Below are 22,468 nucleotides of genomic sequence, written 5' to 3'. Positions count from 1 at the left end.
CATTGCGCCATCGCTATCATATGTGTCATATGTGATGTAAACAGTCTGCCGCACGGGTGACAGGTCGATATGGGACGATACGCCGATGAGACTGAGACCAGCCCGCATTGGAGATGTCGATTCAGATAATTTGGTTACTGTATGCCTGGCCTATTCAAATACATTAGCCAGAGGGGTGTGGTAATAACTGGTGTAAGCAAATTGACCACGGTCAAAAATGTATTACCAGAATGCACTTAAGCCAACATTTTGGGATGGTCTCGTTCCTAAGTCGGCTAAGAGCTTCGGTCCAGAAAATAAATTTTTCGTTGGCATACAGTAATATATAATACCGTTACCACAACGAATGCCAATAAACCATAGGAGAATATTTAAAAACGAAGTAGCTTGAGAAATTTATAGAGGGGAAACATCTAAATGTACAAAACTCAGAACATTTCATACATTGGTGAAAACCCCTGACGATACCTTTAAGCGATGACCTCATTTTCGGTCATAATAAAATGTAAGTAGAAAGCTATGAAGAAATAAAAAGATAGGCCTCAAGCCAACGCTGGTAAAGAACGTTTTCGGGTGGTCACGTGATTCAGGCATGGAAAAACACCCGCTAAGCGGCTATAGGTTTTAGTGCGCTTGGAACTCCTCTCGACTGTCTGCTGGCGAGGTCATATATGATGTTGGACAAGACACCATGACGAGCTGAGATCGTCTCCAGATCAGGGAGATTGTGATTCGTTGCCAAGCGCGGGTGCTTTGGCTTTTTGTTTCATTATCTATAAAAGTGGACTCAATATCATGTGCTGATCAGTGACACCGTTTTTAGGCTCTTTGCTATTTATTATGGTTTGCTAGTGGAATTGGTCAGAATCAGGCACATCGATAAACAATCTGTTAAGGTACTCTAATCAGCACCGCTGATTGTGCCATGTCTTTGACGGCACATGGGGAAGGGGGTGATGAACTCCACCCTCGTAGTCGTGTTTGGACCTCAACTAGGATGGAGCTTCAGTGTCCCGCTCGCTCGTTCGGCCTCAAAAGGCGTCTTACAGTTTACCATTAAAACACAACATTGCAGGATTTGGTAAGTGAGATACACGAAAAGTGCAAATTTTATATCAATTTTAAACATGAACTTGACCATGAGCTTGACTATGTCTTCTTTCGTTTCCACCCAGTTTTGCTCGATTTTGTGCATGCTGTTCTCTTCTGGAACTCATAGCTGATCTTGACCTTGCTCTTTCGCCTCTGCGCTTTAGTAAATACACCTGAGGTAAAATTGACTTTTTAGAAATATAGCTTCGTTGAGGTACCGAATACCGATGATTAGCTCAACGATAATCGACTGACATGCAGCATGACCTTTTCCATGACCTTGACCTGATGGAAAATTCAAATTGACTTTTTCAGCTCTACTTATAATTCATTCGACGCGTCGCAACGTTAGAAACGCGATGCCGGCAAAATAAACGTAACACAAGCTTGGTGTCAAAAGTTATTGCAGAAAAACATGTTCCACATAAACGTCAAATTTAAAGTTTTTTGCCCTCTGGAGGATACCCTTTTCCTAGGTTAAATCTAAACATATCATTCAGAAAAAAAAAACTTTTAAAGAGCTATCCGATGCGGCTTTTTGTGACGCTGTAGCTCTACCCGTTCCTGAGTTATTCCCTGATTTGTGAAAAGTTGTCAAAATCAGGTAAAAATTGTAATAATTTTATTTTTGGTGACCTCCAGTGCCCTCATCGATGACCTGATCCAAATATGACTCGAATGGTTCTGAAAGTACCTACTTATACCAAGCTATCCATTGTTTTTCTCCAATTCTTTCTACCTTTTTTACTTTCCAAGATAATTTAACCCGGCAGTTGCTGGGGTATTTCGCCACCCACCGTTTGCTGGGGGGGGGGGGGGGGGCGTTAAACGCCCCCAGCCGATAACTCGAGAACCAATAGGCTCAGCGAAACGCACGAGGCGGCAAACGAAAGAGCGCGACGAGACGCTTCAGATGAGTACTTTAAAGTTGAATTTTGAGGTCACAGGTCGGGTCAAGGTCAGGTCAAACACCCGAAATCGGGCTTTCAGTAGCATGGACTTCAGGACTTCGCAATGGGCGCCTCTCGTCACAAACTCTGTCAAAACGGTTCACAATCCATCATATAAGGCCTACAAGAGTGTCAGCTCCATGTAGGGGTCAGTCAAGCATAGGTCAGGGTCAAGGTCAGGTCAACCGGGTAGGCACATATACCCGAAAATCAAAACTGATATTCGCAGCCTGTGACACATGTTTTATAGGTAATTTGGGGCGTGGAACACGATGGTGACATTCATTTTATCATATGTGTACGTGTTTGGCTCAAAAAGTTCAATTTAAGAAATGCATGTATCATGGTCGTGAAGTAGTCACGAAAAATTGCCAAGATTCAGTTCAAGATTATGGAAAATGCGGAACGATAATCAATAATCGAAGATAGCCATTTGATTGCTCATGGTATTGGCAGTCTAATGGCGTTTACGGCATGTCTGTATGTCTATTCTGTGATTTTATATGATTTTTTGAACATATGCCGTTTTTGGTCGAAAACTCGGAAATCATGACGTCACTAAAACCTCGATATCTCAAAAATTTTCCGACTGATTTTTTTGAAACTTTGTCACAATAAACTTCAATCAATTCCCTACAGGTACCCAAACTTTGGCGCGCCTGCGGCGCGCCGTTTTTATGCTATGGCCCGGCGAAAAAAGTGGGGGCGTTTAACGCCCCCCCCCCCCAGCAACTCGCGGGCTAGTGAGGCCAAATACGACTCCCCCTTCGGCGAAGCCGGCTGAAGCCTTCACCTGAGCGCTGGTTAATTACAGCACATAAGCAGATGATGCACATGAGTATGATGTAAATGTGCAGACAACTCGGAGCTACGAAAATTCTGTCCTTACCGCTGGGATGTGATTTGACTGCAGGCAGTCGGCGGCTGATCGGGCACAGCGTTACTCATCCGGTCACGCCGGGAAGGAGCAGCTGAACCAGACTGCCAGCCAGCCACTCAACCAGACGGCCAATCAGCTGCACCCCGGGCCGCAGCAGCTGTGACGGAGGCAAGGAGAGTGACCTGGAATCAGCACCATGTCTGGAAAACACACTTCCAACGGGACCAGATCGCGCCACCGGGGCTCGTCGCGAGTCACTGAGGTAAGGAAGGACATCGGAACCTATTTGCTGACCACGTTTCCATGGGCAAGGCCAAGGGATTCGCATCCGGATCACCGGTAAGGGATTACGGGTGTTTCCATGGGCAGCCTAAGCCCTTACGAGGTACTGATCCGGATCAGTGATGCCCATAGAAACGTGGTTCGTGTCTTGTTGGTATGTGTGCTTTTCATACCAAGTTTCTGGTGCCTGCGAGTATGACGGCATGTAGGTATGCATGCGTGTATGTATGCATAAAGATCATGGACTTTCCACATATGGCGTGGCAATTACAGCTTATGTTTAAGCGTCGCTCGGTATGTGAGTACCACGTGTGGTTATATCACATATGCATGCATATTGCATAACCACACATGCACATCGCTAATTGACGGGTGTAAAAAATGTCCGCCTCCCGTTGTCAGCTGAACACTCGGCCTGCCTAAAATAGCCGGGCCGAGTGCAACTAATTATGCAAATTATAATTTTATATTGTACCTGCAGGAAAGGCAATAAGCATTCGGTACGATAATAGTCGTTCCCTAGAATATTTAGAATGCTATAATTAAAAAAGAAATTGAATTTCATGCTACTCTGCCTGATTGAAAATATAATCAAGGGCTGAACAAATCTCAAATGCATTGCCAAAGAGATCTTTATCCAGGTGAGTCTCTCAACGTGCACGAATTATTACTTCTACTAGACTCACGATGCATACAATACTGCCAATGGATTTAACGTTTATCACCATCCTTTAGCAACGAACATAAACGAAACTGGGGGTGAGACAGGAAGCAATTACCAAAGACTGCTTTTTCAAAGCGAACAAGCCGAGTTGGGACCAAATTACCTCGATGCACGCTAGCTTCCGCCTGACTGACTGGCTTTTCCTCATGACTGATTACCCACACATTGGATGAATGTCAGTCCTAAATATTCGCCCCGAAGATAAACAATATCAGGCTACGCGACACCTTACCTGGTGGCCGCCTTTCGCCGGCACTTGTGTTTCACCACAGAGGCCTGTGATAGGCGCCACACACACACACACACACACACAGACAGACAGACGTCCCCACACGGCACACCCGACACCGGAGAAGGTGTGGCTTCCCTCCCACCTGGTGCGCGCTGGTCTGCGGTGGTCACCGGACACCCGCGCCCCGATCAGACGGTCTGGCGGGGCCCTCATCACGTGAGTGGGCCCAGTTGTCGGTGGCAACCATGCAGCCGGGTCACGTGTGTGCGCGGAGTGCGGCGGCCAGACCAGCGCAGGTCACCGAAGGGTCACAGGAGGCAGCACCAACGGCGGAAACGGTAGGTCACATATAGGTACGAAGACGGCCTGGCCTCCGTTAGATGCTTTATGTTTTCATCCATTCGCTTCCCTTTGAGTACCGAACTGACCGACCATTTCCTCTAACTCTGAGTACATCATAGGACGCTTCTGTCAATGTGTGTTTTGTGCAAGATCAGTGTGAAACAATAATTCCTTGGCTTTACCTACCATTATTATGAGCGGGTACCTATTGCTCGCCATTTCCTAAATTCCTAGTTGGGCTGCTGTAAGAACGGCGTACTACAGCGACTACAGCCACCTCTGTTATAGAGGATAAACATTGATGTGAAACTCAGCCGCCAGATGTCAGTAGCGGGGCCATACGTCAGGGTTTGCTCTCCAGCCAAACAGCTTATGAGTGATGACGTTATCAAATGTAATATATCGAACCGACAAACCGACGACAGATACGTAACGAAACGTGATCGTCATTCACCCTCGGCACGGCACTAAGAAAATCAAACTGACGAAATTTCAGCGTGGTTCGCTCTCTCCCCATCTGTCCGTTGTCTCGCTGCCCTTCTGTTCGTTCATGATCTCTTCATGTCTTTTCATCGTTTATTCCCTTCTCTTCTACTCCCTCCCTTCTTTCCCCTGTCTTTTTCAATTTTCCGTTCCCTTCTCTTTCTTTCCCGTTTTCTGAGAGTGGTGCTTGGCTTTGTGTCACTCGTTTTTTTCTTAACCAGGCCCTTTCGATCTTTTTTCATACAATGCATGAATGACTGTCGATTAGGCACCATGCACCGCAGCGGCTGAGCTCGTCTCGTTGGCGTGTACGCCACGGAGCACGAATACGGAGTATAGGTACTCTTATAAGAGTGTTCCGGTGGACAGGCCGCCCACTACCCAGCCTCTCAAAAAGTCACCACCGAATAACAAGATGAGTGCGTCGGGTGACAAATGACAATCAGTCCGATGTAGGGAAGTGTGACCGAGGATTCGGGGTCATGGTTCTGGGGATACGAAAGTCAAGTAACACCCCGCCGAGGATAAAAGGATATTGAATAGCCAATTGGAGCACAGTTGGAGCATAGTTGAAGCCAATTTATGACCGCACCGTTAGGCATCATTTTCCGACAGGAGGCTCACTCTTACGTTACAATTTTCTCCCTTCCTTCAGCTGCCTGCCTGTTTCCCATCTTTCTGGTTCCTTATCCAGCTCCGATCGGTTTATTCGGCTCACTTTCTCCGATTTTTTGTCAGAGCTCAGCTAATTATGCGGCCCTCCAATCTCCGTCCACAAATACCGGCACTGCGGCTGGCAGACGGAGCCGCCGAGGCCACAAGAGCCTCCGAGACGGTGTGGATTGCCCACAGTGCGGTCTTCGCGTGGTCTTTGGTTCGCCTCAAGCGTCGTATCGATAGCGACCTGTGTGCCCCACTGCGTGCTGCGTGTAGGACGGTGAGTCGGCGACCCGGCGCCCACTTGGAGCGGGCCGGTCCGCGGCCTCGGGCGGGCCAAGTGCGCCGCGTGTCCGGCGCGTCGGAGACGGCGCAGAGAGACCGAGTGTCGGAGAGCGGCGTGGATCAGAACGGTGGACCGTGTGGAACTCAGTGGACCGGTCCTGTGATACGTGGAACTGCGTAGAGCTCAGTGCGGTGCTCGGAGTGACAGTCGATGGATTATGCCCGTCCAAAGCGAGTATCTAAGGTCAGATAACGCGGCTGCCGCTGCTGAAAACTTAACATAAATAACTTGTGGAGAGCGCACTGTATTTTAAACAAAGCAGCTTCATTAAAAAATGCAAATGATTCCCGTCATCTATGATATACAAATAATATGCCTTTTAGCCGTTGACATCATTTTTACCAGAACTTTATAAATATTTCTGATTATGCTGTTTTTATTTTCTGCATGTTATGCATGAAAACGTGTGCTGCATGCAGCACGTTATGTACCATCATTCGAAGCATCACCTGTGAACCAACAGTTGTGTACCTACCTACTTTTCATAACTAAAACAAGGTATCTGAAAATTAAAAAAACGAAAAAAATCACTTAAATCATGTTCTTTAAATTTTTCCTCTTACCCCAAATGGTAGATTGCGTCCTCTCATGATTTCCGTGAATATATCAGCAACGACTTGCGTTAGACCCATGGAAATCTCAGACCTTCACTATAAATATATTATGAACATTGTGTGGTAAATTGTGTTATACCTTGAAAATCGGCATCTCTAGGGCCCACTTTTGCAACACTCCTTTGAGATCTCATAGCAATTTCATAGCAATCGCGTATTCTCTATTGCATGACGCTTTTTGCAGTAAAATCATTCAATAAACCTGGTAGTATTGTAATGGCATAAACAATGGGAACTATTTTGAATTATATTCTTTTGAATTAGCTACATATGTGTTTCGACAAAATGTCTTTTTCAAGCCTTACATCCCAAATGATAACAATTCAAAACATTGGCCTCTGTTTTGAATTGTTATCAATTGGGATGTAAGGCTTGAAAAAGACATTTTGTCGAAACACATGTGTAGCCAATTCGATAGGCGTTATCACAAGTGATTTCGCGGCCATTGGGGCGACGTAAGAAAAGAAGAAACCAACTGGCCCCAAGAACTTTAAATTATCAGTTAGCATGCACCTTTTCCTTGATGTGTAGAGAATTTACCATTATTTGTTACAGAAAATTGCATTTAAAATTTTCCATTTATGCTTTTTTCATCGTTTGCACAATATGTTCTTTTACTCAGCTAGAAACACTAATTAGAAATAGTTCCCGCATCATCAAGAACAATAGAAAAGTCTCGAAGTGAATACAATAATTTAAACGGTTTTGTAATCTTTGTGAAGGCACTTCTAAAATTGCCTGTAGAAATATTGAAGGCAAAAGTTCAACTTTTTCACAAGACGGATGTCTATAAACCTATTTAACTTGTGACAACTCAGCCGGTATTTCGTCGCCTACAGCCCAGCTTTCCCTAGTGACCGATAGAGGCGCTGCTATCGATGTCCGCCCGTGCCGCCTAACGTCAAAAGAATATAATTCAAAATGGTTCCCATTGTTTACCCCATTACAATACTACTTGTCCTTAGCTCTTATCAAAGCTGGTAGTACTGATGGATCAAATAAACCGATTAAATAGTAGTAATGCCCTCGTAGTATTCCCCTCATTTATATCCTTTTATTAGGTTGTTCCAAAAAAGAGCAATCGATCGACATTTCAATTTAGAAGATCGGCCCTTTAGATCTGGAGATTTCCGGCGGCAGGGGTCGGATTACGTTATCCCCCCTCGCGCCCCAGCCCCTAATAAGGGTTGTCTTCTTGTTCAGGAGCCCGCCACTAATAGGTCGGAATCAGCCAAAATACACCCTAGAAGGCGTTAATAAAGGTCATCAGAGGCCATCGTCAGGTAATCAAAGGCAAATGACGCCTGCCTGGCTTAATTGTGAACCTCACTTTTTGTTCGACTTTTTTTCTATAAAAAAAATGAAACGAGGGAACTGTCCATCCCACTCCCTAGAAGTGCGACTTTCTATATGAATGCTGCGCGGCCGTACTCATCAAGCATCGCTGATATAGGTAGGGTAGACCGGGGCAAGTCGCCCCGCCGAGGTAAAACGCCTCACCGATGTTTCTCGGAACTGGCAAGGTTCTGGGGAAACATCCTCTCTTCTATAAAACGTGCACTATACGATCATTATATGAGCAGACTGGAAATAAATTGTGATGACTCTTTAGGGAGATATAGCCAAAAATGTGTTTTTGGAGTGATTTTTATGTTTTGTTGTCAGATTATGCATCATGGCGTTCTTTTATCGTCCACATCAGGTTAACGACTTTTATGTATTTTGAACAACTATTGTCTAACGCTTACAATGCCGGTTTGGTACGTGTTAAATTATGTCTTCCTGGAGTGCAAGGCGTTGTTCTCTGACCGAACTACGTGATGGGGTAAAACGCCCCAGTAGGTCGCGGGGCAAAAAGCCCCATGGGGCGTTTTACCTCATGTGTTGTTCGGACTACCCACTTCCTAACGTTCGGTAGCTGGCGAACGGTATGTTTCTATGCATTTATATGTACTTTTCTCAGCAACTGGATGGCAAAGGAAGTATTTTGTTAACATTTGCATTGCCATAATTTATTATTTGGCCTTATGAAGCAGGTGAAAAACCTGCTCATACAATAGTGTCGTAGCTGAACACCTGATAGGATGGAAGGTGCTAACTTCAGTGCCATGCCTCCCAAGGTCCAACGGACCTTTGATATAAGATTTAGTCAACTAGCATGTTTAACCCGCGCCCTGCTGGGGGTCCTGGATTTCCACGCCCTGCTGGGGGGGGGGGGTGTTTGAACACCCCCCCTTCTAACTCGGCTCCAGGGCCACGTAGCGATACGCGGAAGGCGGCGTTCGAAAGAGCGTCAAAAATAATGAGGAAATCACTTTGGTCAATTTTTTGGTCAGGTCAAAGGTCAGGTCACCAGAGGTCATTGAAGGCAAAATTTCGCCGATTTCCAGGTCGAATGTCGAAAATTTCCAAGAAGCCAACGCATAACTCGGGAACCAATAGAGCTACAGCGCCGCGGAAAGCGCATTCGATAGCCCTATTAACGCCCTTTCTGAGTAATTCTCTCAGATTTGACCTAACTTCAACGGTTTTGCCTGCAGGGGGCAAAAACTGCAAAAATAGCCGATTTTTTCGGAAACAGTTTTTCTGCAATAACTTTTGACCCGAGCCTTGTACGAGCTTACTTTTACCGGCATCGTGTTCCTCTCGTCAAGACGCATCGAATGAACTATAACTTGACCTTGAAAGGTCAACTTGAAAATTTGACCTCAGGTCAAGGTCATGACCTGACCGGAAAGGGTCATGTTGCATATCAGTCGATCCGTATCGTCGAGCTGAACACATCTAAGGCGTTTTCATCGCTCTAGCATGCCTCTGTCAAAAGTTATTTGCGAAAAACTGTTAGATACCATTCGTGACCTAAGATGACCTCAGGGCATAAACAGGGGTCACGGACACCATTTTCATGTTCAGTGTGTCTAAAACACTTGTAATTCAGTGTTTGGGAGTGTTTATAATGCCTTTCGTCCAAAAGAGGCGCATTTCAATTTTCTCCCATTGACTTATAATGGGGAGGTCGCAAAATTGACCTGACCTTAGGTCATCGATATCAAAATTCTGAGATATACATTTTGTACATGCTATTGCTCTTAGCAATCGCTGAAAGTTTCAAAGCGATCGGTCACTCGGTGTAGCTATGACAGACATTGAAACTTTTTATGAGGTGAGGCCACTTCAAGTGACCTGGTGACCTGACCTTGAATGACCTTGGTCTGAAATTTTCACAACATGTGTAGAATTGATGTATGATAAGGTGTACCAAAAACGGCGGCGCTCCGCGCCGCCGTTTTTGAGATATTCGCGAAAAACCACAAGGGGGGGTGTTCAAACACCCCCCCCCAGCAGGGCGCGGGTTAATCTTTAATCTAGAGTATGGGGCTTCTTGCCCCAGGCCGTGGGGCGTTTTGCCCTGGGGTTGGGGCAAAACGCCCTATTTGCAGTTGCTTCACAAACCACTTCCTAGCTGGGAGTCCGATCATAAGCAAATGAATTTGAGGGGTGGAAATTAAAGTAAAATGTCCAAAGAACGCATTGAGCACAAATTTGGCCTTCCAGGTTATGTGGAATAAAAGTTATGTAGCAAAATAAATTATCTGGGGCGTCTTGCCCCAGGCTACCCTACAGTTGTCAGACGGCAATAAAATTTAAACACAGCTAGATATGCATAAGCCTTTACTTACATTTATTATATCTATAAACTACCAACTGATTTACGAATGGTTTACTTCGTTATTGGCGCTGCGTATGTGTATATAAATTGTCATAGGATAATTCCAACGACGTTTTACTGTAGACCGCATATAAATAAGATATTTGTGGGCAGGTTTTATGGCTTCTCTCATGCATGCAGAGTTACAGACTATAAATCGAATGAAACATGACATATTGATGACCAATGGTGTGACTGCTGCAGCATGGTGGGACAACCTTCTAGCATCATGCTTCTAGTGTTTATTTTATTTTATTTATCTAAGGAAATCACCAACAAGGAGAAGTCCCTCTGACAGACGAAGTCAGATAAAAAATAAGTTTAGCTCTGTTTACCTTATTATAAGTTTGATTCCGTCCAAGATAATTAATTATAATAATTACATCATTTATATCACTTCATTTTGAATATGTTTCGTGACGATCGGCGCACTAGTTTTAGAGATAATGCGAAAAGACTGGAGGAGGGGGGGGGGGGCAAAAAATAGCCCCCCTACCAGGGCACGGGTTAATGACGTTTTTCCGATTGCGGCTTACCGGGTGTCGCTACGTGGCCCAAGAGCCGGGGGGGGGGGGGGGTTCAGACACCCCCACCCCCAGCCCGGCGCGAGATATATGCTGTTTTCACGACGGGCGATCTGGAAAATGCACTTATTTGACCAAATCTGCACCAAACCTCTTTTACAACAAATATCTTCTTATCGTGACTTTATTTCAGTGTTTTAATCGAAACTAACTTCCGGCAATCAAAAAAGAGTTATATAAGCATTTGTGAAACCAAAACTGATAACTTTAAAGAAACACAATGAAACTAATTTGACCAGAACTTCCCCAAATCTGCATCTAATCTGCACCAAATGTGTACCAGATGGCCGTCGTGAAAACGACTAATAAGAAGGAGCGAGAATGGGACTGTGGGCTTGTGCAATGTTAAAATGCGAATTGTCAATTCGAATTGCGAACGTTAGGACGTCTCCTTACGATGCCAGAGCTTCGGGGCATTTCATAATGCACACCTTAAACTGGTGGTTACTATCCGAAGGATAGCTTAGCTTGCTGGTCAGCATTCGAAACTGGTTGGCCATAGACCGAGCGTTATGTAAACAAAAACACATTCCTGGTCCTGGCATCAAGTCACGAAATGTTACATAAGACGTCTGTGACTTCTGCAATTCCATTCGGTGCAAGTTACACAACAGTGCTGTCTGTAGTGTCCGTTGGTCACCTGTCACATCGCGTGCCTACGTACGTCCGTTGGAGAGTTATATGGAGTTGATAGCATTACCCGGCCAGCTCATCACGCCGCTGCAGAGGTATCGGCTGCTTCACTAAATTCTCAGGATGGCTCAGGATAATTATTCCAGAATGGCATCGAAAGATAATGTGTTTATTGACTGAGAGCATTTGTTCTATGAAATGTGTCTCTCTTCTCGATCAGCTAATTACAGAATCATATCAGTCATGTGTGTCCGTAAGCTAATAAAAATATCCCCGGAGCTCTGCCAGAGGGCATTGTTTATCCTGTAATATCCCACACTAGTCTGAAATCCATTTTTCCAGAAAAGGACTGTCATGGAACTATAAAGAGCCGACTGAATGTCAAACGATCGAAATCAGAGACATTTGATCGATCGATAGGAAATGAACGTTAACATTATGCGTATGTAAACATTATGTACCGGTCAGGGATGCGGAGCCGTGGAAATTTCAGACGACTCCGGCTCTGGCTCCGGCTCTGGAGAAAAAAATCGACTCCGGCTCCGGCTCCGAGTAACATGGTCCGGCTCCGGCGGCTCCGGCTTCGGTTCCAGCTCCAATACTCAGTACATCCCCTATGCAATTAAGTACGGATGGAAGAAAACAAGACTATGGGATTGGTGCACGTTGCTTCTGTAATTGCATAACAAGGCCATTTCTATATTTTGAACACCGCACGTTTTACTGCCTTGAACTGTCAAACCGAACTAGGTCAATCATTTTTTCCTCTTCAAAAAAAGGAGCCGGAGTCGCCCGCTTTTTTGACGGCTCCGGCTCCGGCTCCGGCTCCGGGCTATATTGTTTCACTGCTCCGGCTCCTCCGGCTCCGCACCCCTGGTTCTGGTACATATGACAAAAAACTCATGTTTTGTTACACAAGAATGACCTCAGCGAGCTGAACGAAGTTGGCAGCGTGTCTGTCTGCAACACCATCATTGAATGGTAATGCCATATACGGAAGAAATTTGCATATTTTTTTTTGTTTCCTACCGGTTTTTTTTCACACGCCCCGGCGGAGGGGAGATATAACGACCCTATCACGGTGGAGTTTGGAGGGACCCGCCTCCTCGAGGTGGACTCCGCGGGGGCTGGCGGATCCCCCTCCCCGTCGTGGAGGGCGGCCTGCGGAACGGGTCCCACTCCGCCCTCTTGGGGCCGGGCGCCGGTGGCCGACGCGCGACGACGTCGTTATCTACCCAGCACGTCTTTCAACGCGTCTTTCAACCAGTCGGGGTCGCGCAGAGATTGGCAGCCTGGAGACTCCCTCAGTTCATTTGATCTCATTTCGGGCGGTTGCCGGTTAAAACCATCGCCGGTACAGGGGAAGGGATGCCCCTCAGGTTTTTCGCGAATAGCTCGCGTAAAAAGCGGTTGATCGCGACGAAACTTTCAGTACTCTAGCATTGATCAATTTTACACCTACCCTGAAAATTTCATGACCCTGGCCCAAACGACCTTTGACCTGTGACCTACTTTCCGAGACCATCTTTGGACGGAATCGCGATTCGGCGGAAGTCGGCTCGCATTAGCCGTGCGTTTGCAAGCTTTTCGTAGTTTCAAACATTCAAACATGTGATTTGATGTTGCTCCCATGCATTAGGGTGGATGTCAAGGTCGCCTGAAGGTCAGGTCAGGTCGTTGACCTTTGATGACTTCGGTTCACTTTTTCGAGTTTTACATTTTTCTAGGCTAATTTTTGGAGCTAAATTTGAATTTAGCAATCATAAGGGTTCCTGCGTAGTCTATAGGGATCACTTTTCTCATTACAGCAATTATGTTCATACCATTAAGTAGTTTCAATGTTTTAATCAAAAATAAAGTCTGGTGTTTTCCTAAATCACGGATGGCTACATACCGGGTGGCCCAGAAAAAACGTTCCCAACTTTAAATCAATATTTCTCAGAAAGCGATAACGATACAACATTACAACTTCCAATAGTCAATGCGGCATACATTTTCAGTAAATGGTATGATTTTTATGTCATTCGGTCAATTACTTTTTAAATGGTTCGTGTTTCTAGCATGCCATGTAAAAATTACTATTTTGCTCAGATGTTTACTAAAAAATGTGAGTGAACGGGCCACTTCCATCTCGGCACCACGGCCTGCAGCCATGACTGCTACTGGCAACTAGTCTCATTGATGGTTCAGGCCTCAGGGTGACACATTCCCTCTAGCTTTTTTCCTCAGTAGTCGATTTACTGTTTGATCTTCTTGAAGGGAGGGCGATCAGCAGTAGCCCATGCACCGTGCCACTCCTGCTCGAAACAAGACTTGTTAAAACAAATGACATTAACACTATTTTGGCTCAGTATTTGAATATTTGGCACATAAGTGGGACAAAAAAAAAACTAAAATAACAACACACGTGCTGGTTTCATTCACGTGTTCTATTTTTCCATTTTTTTTCTAACATGGTAGTCTAAGCCAATCATTACTGCCGTTCAACATCGGCAAAAAAAAGCAAAAACGTCTTACTTAATTCAACATAAGATTGCTGGCTTGAAAATAATGTTACAGTGTTATAATTTGGCATACCAATGCGCAAAGAAGTGACGCAACCTTGATGAAAATTTTGGCTCATTATTTGCACTCGAATTTGATATATAGGCCTCCAAAGTTCGGAACGTTTTTTTTTGGGGGGGGGGCACCCGGTATAAGCTACTAGTGGAATATAAGCTGGAAACTACTAGAAATAAACTGTGAACCTAATTTGACCGAATCGCACCAAATGTGACCAAATGTGTGCCAAATAACAGTCGTGAAATGGCTAATATCTGACATTGCGTAACATTTGGGCTTTTGTGTGGGAAGGCTGGATCTCAACACTTCAAGCACAGGTTTTCTCTTATCTAGAGCTGATTTTGTATAAGGCAAAAAAGGCTCTGTCACTGCAATCGTTAGTTGCTGGCAATCATTTATCATTGTGCCACTATATCTTGCATATCAATAAGCCTCTGTCATCATGCCTTCTGCTCATCTCAATCAAATTTATTCGTAATTTCGACAGCGCATTGTGAAACAATTACCAGTAAGACGCCTTTTAGGCGATGAAAGAGCGAATGCGATAGTGGGCTGTGCATTCGTGCCCTCGTGCAACGTGAGATCCCAACTAGAGATTTACGAGTCACCCAACTAGATATTCCTTATACGGCGCAACAGCTTTGGAAAAATGCATCGCCCACTGAATCTACCGTAGAGGTCCCAACGATAGATGCAGTTGCATTGCATCTTCATTGGTCTAATCCTTGCGATGTTCTCGTAAATGGTAAAAAATTGATACCCTTAATTTGACGCATATAATAGGTGCCAGGACGGGACGGGACCTCGAGGCTCGATGCATCATACAAAGAAGGCAACTCAATGATAAAAAATGATTATATCTGGTGCCCTTATTTCGGTCGGGAGCTGTTGCCGAGATGAAAACATAACTTATAATAAAAAACAGAGTCTGGGCTGGGCCTCTCATGCTGAGTTTTTTTCTTCTTTTTTTTTTACAACTACAAATAACTTCGCTCGCTCTTCCTGCTCCCGACCTTTCATTAGTAATATGCTGAAATGGGTGGAGAGGCTTCCAGACTGCACGAAGATGCTTTACGTTCATCGTATATGTCGAGTGATTTCTTTTTTAAACCTTCTTAAACATTTTTCCTGAGCTTGCTGTTGATAAGCAGTTACACATTACATGAATAGCTTGCTTGATACGAAACAGTAACTTGAGGAAAGCAAAAATAATCATGTCGACTCACAACTAACTATGGCTCCCTTCTGTGACTTGAGGTGACTTTAGACCTCACCAATATTATTCTACCATTCATTTTCGCAAAAGAAATGCCTGTTCATGTGCTGCGCAATGAATATCATGAGCTATGCAAGCAAACAAAAACTACAAAAATATGCGATCGAAGCAAACAAAGACACATGCAATGAAATCCCATGTGTAAGTCGTGGTTAAATCAAATCCTAAAAGAAAATAATCTAACCAGAAATGCTAAACCAGAGTAGATCTCAGCCGGCGGGTATCGTTTGCTGAGAGGGGCGCTGCGCAGTGCGCACCTTCGAGTCCGTGCAGGAGGGGGCCGGCGGCGGCGGCTGGCAGTGCGAGTGACCCGGGCCTCTGCCACAGTCTGCCGGCCGCGGGCCGCTGAGGAGGGCGCCGGTGGTTGTGGTCGACGCGCAGCAGCGCCGCTCCCCACCCGAGTAACGCGAGCCCGAAGCCATGCTGGGCGGTTCGGCTAGATGGGGGCGCTGGTGGCCGGCCCGAAGCCCCTCCCCCGAGCGGCGCCGCGGGCGGAGCGGTGCCGTGCCGCGGGCGCCCAGCTCCAGTCAGCTCGTGGTGGAGACCGATCGTAGCTGTAGCGAGCCGGACCTTCCGGCTGCCGCGGAGCTGGACCTCCCGTCGGACCGGGCCGGCGCGGCCGGCGCCGAGGCCGGCGCCCGCCCGCGCGCCAGGACCTACTCTCTGACGCGACTCCACTACAGCGTCTACCTTGAGCCAGACGCAGAGAAGGCGGCGGCGGCCACCCTGCCCAGGACCCGCCCTCCCATCACAATCATCGGAGAGGAGACGCGAGTCACGGACGATGAGCCCGTCGAAGAGCGCAAGCAGAGACGCAAGAAAAAGCCGCTCCGTAAGTTTCTGAGCGTCGACAATTTGCGCAAAAGCGTGCGCAAGAGCAAAGAACGGATGCAGGGCATCGACGAAGCGTTGCGCAGGCAGGCGCGCAACACACTGCGGCGCATGCGCACAGACCGAAAGGGCTTTAGCCCTGCGGGTACGGCGTCCCCCTCAATGGCGGCGCAGGAGCTGGCGGAGTCGGAGGCGGAGCTGCCTCCAGAGTCCGCAGGGGAAACTGACGAGGCTGCGGAGCAAGCACGACCAGAGCCCCCGCCGCGGAACGATATCTCGTTCTGCGAGGACTCTGCGACAACCAGCGACGAGCCGTGCGCCTCACCAGTGCCCCCCGAGCTCAGCATCCGGCACGAGTTAGCGATGGTGCAGGGGGCCGGTGACCCGACCGACGCCAGCGCCGCGCCGCGGCCGGACGAGGAACCAGCGGCCGCCAGCGCCGGCCGAGGAGGCGGCGGCTTCAGTGAGCACACTCGGGCGACGGAAGGCGGCGTCATGGACACGGCCGGCAAACGAGAGAGGGGCGCGTCGGCCGCCAGCGACCCGGAACCCTCCGACGACCACCTGCCCCCATCGGCGAGCCCGCCGCCGCCGCCGCCCGACGCCAAATCTGCCCCTCTGGCCGCCGCCGAGCCGGCGCCGGCCACCGACCCTGACGAACAGACCTGGCTTTCTCCACCTGTGGAGAAAGCCGAACAGGCGATAGAGGACCAGGAGCGAGTGCGACCTCAGCGGCCGGCCGATGTCTCAGATAACGAGGTGAGTTTGGTCGGCGATAATGAGGTGAGTTGGTCCGATCGACAGTGGCCGGCCGCGCCGACCCTCGGCCGTCTCGTGCGCGCTCTCCGCGCGCCGCGCCGGTCCCGGCCGGCCCGGGCGGCCTGTATCGGAGATACGTATCACTAGCAGAGGCCGGGCAGGATTCTTCCGAGTTATGGTGTCTTGTTTTTGTTGATTTTGTTTACGAGGAATGTGTTATGGTACACTGGGCTGGGCATATCACACCACTTGGGTATTTGAATAAGCTAGCCTCGGGTTCAAGTAGTACGTCAATATTGACATTGCTGAGCATTACTGTAAATAAAACGTTAGGGAACCATCCTTCCTTTTGCACTTAAATGCATTTTTAAGGGGGGAGTTCACTTGAGGCATCTCATGCTGTTCGAAAAGGCATGCATTAAAAACTTATACAGCATTGCTAGTCGTTTGCCATAGCGTTTTGTCTCATGAAGAATATCAAAATTGTACCTCTCCCTTCCGTGTGTGACGTTACTTTACCGCGACATTAACCGTCGATATTGTCGAGGCAGAGTGTTATGATAAGGCATACAGTAAAGTAAAGAGTTGTAATCAATAATCATCACACCCTGGACCCGCGGGCATTGACCAGGGTGGAATACTCTGGCCCATCCCTGACCCATCAGCGTTTTTCGGGGTACTTTTCAAACAGACTGTGGGGTCAAAGCAAATTTTGTCGTCCTAAGTAGGAGACCTAAGAGTTCTATTTATGCAAATTGGAATCGGAGTGACAAAGTGACCGACACCGACTTCAGGATAGGGTTGAAATAAGCTCAACAAACAGGATAATTTCATAAAACTACATGGATTCAGATCACTGCCAAATCATCCATCCCTTTACTAACAAAATAAGACGTAATTGTGCAATTTTAAATACTGCTGAAAAAAAAACTTAATATAACATTATCCAATCTACACCATATGTGTATCTATATAATACATACATTTGAGGTGAATTGCATAAGACCATGCTTAAATTGTTTGCAATTCGGACATGATGGGCTTTTATCCATGATGCTAAGCTGTTTGATCGGTCCTGTAGCAGCCTGCCTTTAAGGTGCTCACTGCTAATGACGTGAAAGTATCGCATATAGGGACAGTTTGAAGCTTTCTTGGGTAGAGAAATTTATTTCAGTCGTACGTACGAAATTGTCAATCTTATTGATTCGACAACACTTGCCCTAGCTGGGATCGTGACCATCCTCTGCATTTGTAGAGTAAAAAAGAAAACAGCAATGCATTGGCCAATGAAGTGCAGCATGAAAACATCTCGTTTATTCTGGGAATATGGCTGATACGAATGATATTAATGAGGAGCGAAGTCCGAGTTATATTAAATTTGGAGTTGTCGAGTTTGCAAGTCAGCATCCAAGTCAAACAAATACCTACGCTGCTGCACCCGGTCCAATGCCGTCTGGTGTATAATAGTTTTGTGGGCATCCTGGCGGTTACGGAGCCCCCACTTAAGTTCCGACGGCCACGTAACGCTGATTAGCTCCGGTGAGCTCCCACTGTTTACCGGAGCTAAGGACCATACAACACGCCAGCAGCTATGGTCGGCTAGCTACCACCAATTATTTGCCTTGCGAATTACTTGCCACAAGGCTCTCTGCCACTCAGAATTACACGTCATCCAATAATGGGCTGATGTAAAGGCTCGTGAAAGATTGCTTGTATATTAACGTTTTTATTCAATGTTTTGTTGGGAATGTAATGATTTCAACCTATAAAATGTATGCATGTGGGTTCATTTATATCACTTGGAGAGAATGTTATGAAGGGTTGAATGGAGATCCTTTAAACAAGCGAACCCCATTCCTAAGACATGAAATGCTGTTTTTGGCCAAACTAGCCAGAACTACATATACAAAAACATAGAAACCATTATTATGTGGTTTGAAATAAAGTATTTCCAAAATAACTATGAGTGGCAACAAATGGATGTGCTTACGCTAGCAAATGGGTGTTAAGCATAATAACTTTTATGCATAAATTTATATTTCTTTAAATTTTTTGACAGCACGGTAGCATCTGTCATGTATTTTAGAGTAAAAAAACAAAACAAAAATCATTGAGTTGGAAGGCAACTTTTAATTGACCAAAATATATTTTTTTTATCAATTTAGTCCGAACCTTTTGATGGGAAGGATTCACAAGGACAGAGCCACCGCTAAGCAAAGCTTGTTGCGATCACCCTGCCCTCTACCCTCCGATCGCGCAATTCCGATTCTATGGCAGAATTTAGAGTCCAAAGTTTAACGTGCGCACCAAGCCGGGCACGTTAGTTAGCATCTTTCGGTTTTGATTGCCATGCTGAACAAGCTGGTGATCCACTTTTACGCCGTCGTCCTGACCTGGCGCTAGGACGGTTGTCCGATCGGAATAGACTGATCGACTGATCGTGATGGTGGCAAGTGGAGGATTGCGTGTGGGTGTTTTTCCAAAACATTTCAATTGTTTCATAAATTCGCCCTTAGAAGTCAGCTTGATATGGGCCATTGATTTGGGACAATGCCACGTGTTGATGCTCATTAGGTTATATGAGTTATGATGGGCTGCACCGTTCTCTTTATAAAGACATCTAATTTTACGATGCGTCGCACTGTTCTTTGAGCTCTGATTCATCGTGCGTGTACCGTAATTTTTCCTATGGGCTGGCCTTTCCATTTATGTCTACCTCATTGATACGAAATAGAACCATGGTTTCACTGAAGTCGAAAATCCAGCCCGGTAGTCTGGTATAGAATTTTGTATAAATAGATTACGGTACAAACATGTGGCAGTAGCAGTCGGCAGATAAAAGTGGCCCGCACAGAATGAATATCCAGTCTGGCTTCCATCATATAGATAATCTTCCGTCCAGTGTGTAGATCGGAGATCATATTGACCCTTGTCTGGCTACTAATGACATGTTTTTCGTGAAATGTGATCGAACCCGACTGTGTGGGACGTATCATATGGATCGGACGCCCGTTTGAAAGGACCAGTCGCTCGACATCGAAACTTCCGCAAAAAAAAAAAACAAACAGAGAAATGGAGCACGCTGCGCTTGCTGCTTGGGAGTATCCATGACGTGCATCCGCTCAGGATAAACACTGAATTTGCAACCTTACACCATATACTTAATTGTAATGAAAACAATCTGATAACTGTCAGTTGTCATGTCATCGTTAAAAGGTCGTCATGCGGCATATTTGATTTAAAAATCAGCGCGTCAATCCAGAAAGACGTAGAGTTTCCTTAAGTCAGGAGACTGGATCCACTATGCTCAGGCAGACATGGTTGTGTGATGTAACACAGCCATATTTAAAGAATTCCTCGATGATTGAATAACACGAGCTCACGGTGGCGTATTTAATTAACGTCATTCTTTATGGAAGTTACATGAATGGATTGCCTGAATCCACCATGATCGATGCGAACTCTTTGTATTCTGTTAACAAATGCTATTCAAATACATCCTGCTAAAACCCATCCTTTTGTCGTGCGCAAATCGGGGCGGCAATGTGACAATTTTTTTTCGCGCGTTAGAAGACCCGTCTTGTGCTCGGGTTGGGACCATTTTACCCCCTCCATCCTGCTAACTCCAAAACCACTGCGCCGATTAAAAGAAGAAAAAAATCAAACGGCGATCGGTAGTTCCGACGAAGATCTACCTGATGATTCCGTGGCATTGGCATTAGTTGTCGTCGATGACGTCATAAATCAGGCTAAATTGGATTTGTTTCGTCTTACACGAGACTTCAGACGGATGTTTGATGTCTCCGATGAAAACGAATTTTATCATTTTCTGTCGATAATGAATTTGAGCATTACGACATGTACTGCTTTGTGACATTACTGCTATCCGGTCATATCGCACAGGTCATGTGACACAGGTTAGGTTAAAAATCACATTTATGCAAAATAATCGTGGAGTTATGCATCACATTTTATGGTCAATTTTACTTTTACTTTTCACATTCATTTGCGAGGAACTTCTGGCCATTATGGACAGCTCAGTCCAGGTTCAAGAGGTCAGGTCAATGTCATATCAAATTAGGTCAAATACAAAAATACAAAAATACAAAAATGTTAAAACTTATCTTTCGGTAAAAAAGGTATATCCGAATTCCGAACGTAGTTAATCACAAGAAATCCGTTGATGGGCATAGCCTTGCGCCACGTGGGCTAAAATAGCCAAAGGCAGTTACAAATCCGGTTTGGAACTGTACTGCTTCCAGCCTCTGATTTGTGGTTTGATAGTGGGTTGGATTGAAGGGAAGATGTACAAAAAATATGATGGTGATCTCAGTGGTAAATGTTACCTTCGGAGATATGTCAGAACAAGTAAGGGCCGCGTGCCTCCATCCCCCCTCCCACACCCCAACGGGGTGTGAATTGAGATGGGAAGTTCATTTAGGTATAAAGTAATTCGATACAACAAATGTCAATTTAAGAAGAACTATTTAGCCAGTGCCGTAGGGGGAATGTTTTTACGCCTCGCCTTCTTATCCCTCGCCCTGGCAGGGGGGGGGGTTGATGCAACCTCCCCCTAAGATTTTTCAATTTGGCACAGCTTATGGGGCAACCTTTTTACATATGACCTGAAAATTTCAGGTCCAGATGACGTTGATTCAGGTCACCAAGTCAGAAAAACCGGTACAAGGTCATGGTCAAATTTCAATTTTCTTTATGCACCTGTCCAATTCACAGTTTTGGATAGATTTCCTTCAAACTTGCAGGATGTGCTAAGTTCACCGAGCTGTATAACATATAGTTCGTTTTTTATGTCACTGACCTGAAGTTAGTTAGAGGTCATTACGTCGTAATGTTAAGCCTATGGGGAAATATTCCATTCGGAAAATACTGGAGATATTCGCTTCGTTCTATCACTTTTGTACTTTGAAACAACAGTACTTAACAGTATGTCACTTGGTGCTTCTTTGTTTGGTGTACTTATCTATGGGTCAGGTCAAATGAAGTCAACTGAGCTCAAATGACGTTTGTGCCAATAACTTGTCGCATAATACAGAGAAAGCTTTCAAAATGGTACCATTCTGTTCCCCTTGAACAGCCGAGTCGAATGATATGCATCATTAAGCATTTCGACCATTCTCAAGACTTGAGGTTTACTTAAGATAAGCCTAACTTTTTTAAGTACACTTAAGCAAGCAAAAAAGTTTATCATTCGACGCGCCTTGACGTGCTGAGTTCACTGGTGCTTTTGTTTTTGCTTTATCTTAATTAAAGTTAGAAGCGCAAACCTTATGACCTGGTTGTAGCGATTTTTTTATTTATACCCCCAAAACCCCCCTAAATATTGACCTAGAGCAACCAAATTTGCACAGGGGTGAGAATTCCAGAGGGTCCACCTACCTACCTACCAAATTTGGTGTTTCTAGTTAGGTGCGATAGCAGCCAATCGCGACGGGGGAGGCGCATCAACCCCCCTGCCAGGCCATGTGATGAAAAATGCCCTGCCAGGGCGAGG

The 22,468-nt window shown here is 45.8% G+C and overlaps 1 protein-coding gene across 1 annotated transcript in view; it reads left to right on the top strand.

Moving 5' to 3' along the window:
* Window positions 1–5,956: 5,956 nt before the first annotated feature.
* LOC122365833 (EF-hand calcium-binding domain-containing protein 4B-like) overlaps window positions 5,957–22,468 on the top strand; it is a 49,669-nt gene continuing 33,157 nt past the window's right edge. The window contains exons 1-2 of the mRNA XM_043337415.1: window positions 5,957–6,171; window positions 15,694–16,956. Of these exons, the coding sequence (XP_043193350.1) occupies window positions 15,787–16,956 (1,170 nt within the window). The 5' untranslated portion in view covers window positions 5,957–6,171; window positions 15,694–15,786. The remainder of the gene's footprint in view (window positions 6,172–15,693; window positions 16,957–22,468) is intronic.

This window comes from Amphibalanus amphitrite, unplaced genomic scaffold (genome assembly GCF_019059575.1).
Source record: "Amphibalanus amphitrite isolate SeventyFive unplaced genomic scaffold, NRLGWU_Aamphi_draft 000029F_arrow, whole genome shotgun sequence".
Taxonomy (NCBI): domain Eukaryota; kingdom Metazoa; phylum Arthropoda; class Thecostraca; order Balanomorpha; family Balanidae; genus Amphibalanus; species Amphibalanus amphitrite.
Note: the sequence above shows the minus strand (reverse complement) of the source record. Positions and strands in the feature narration are given on the sequence as shown.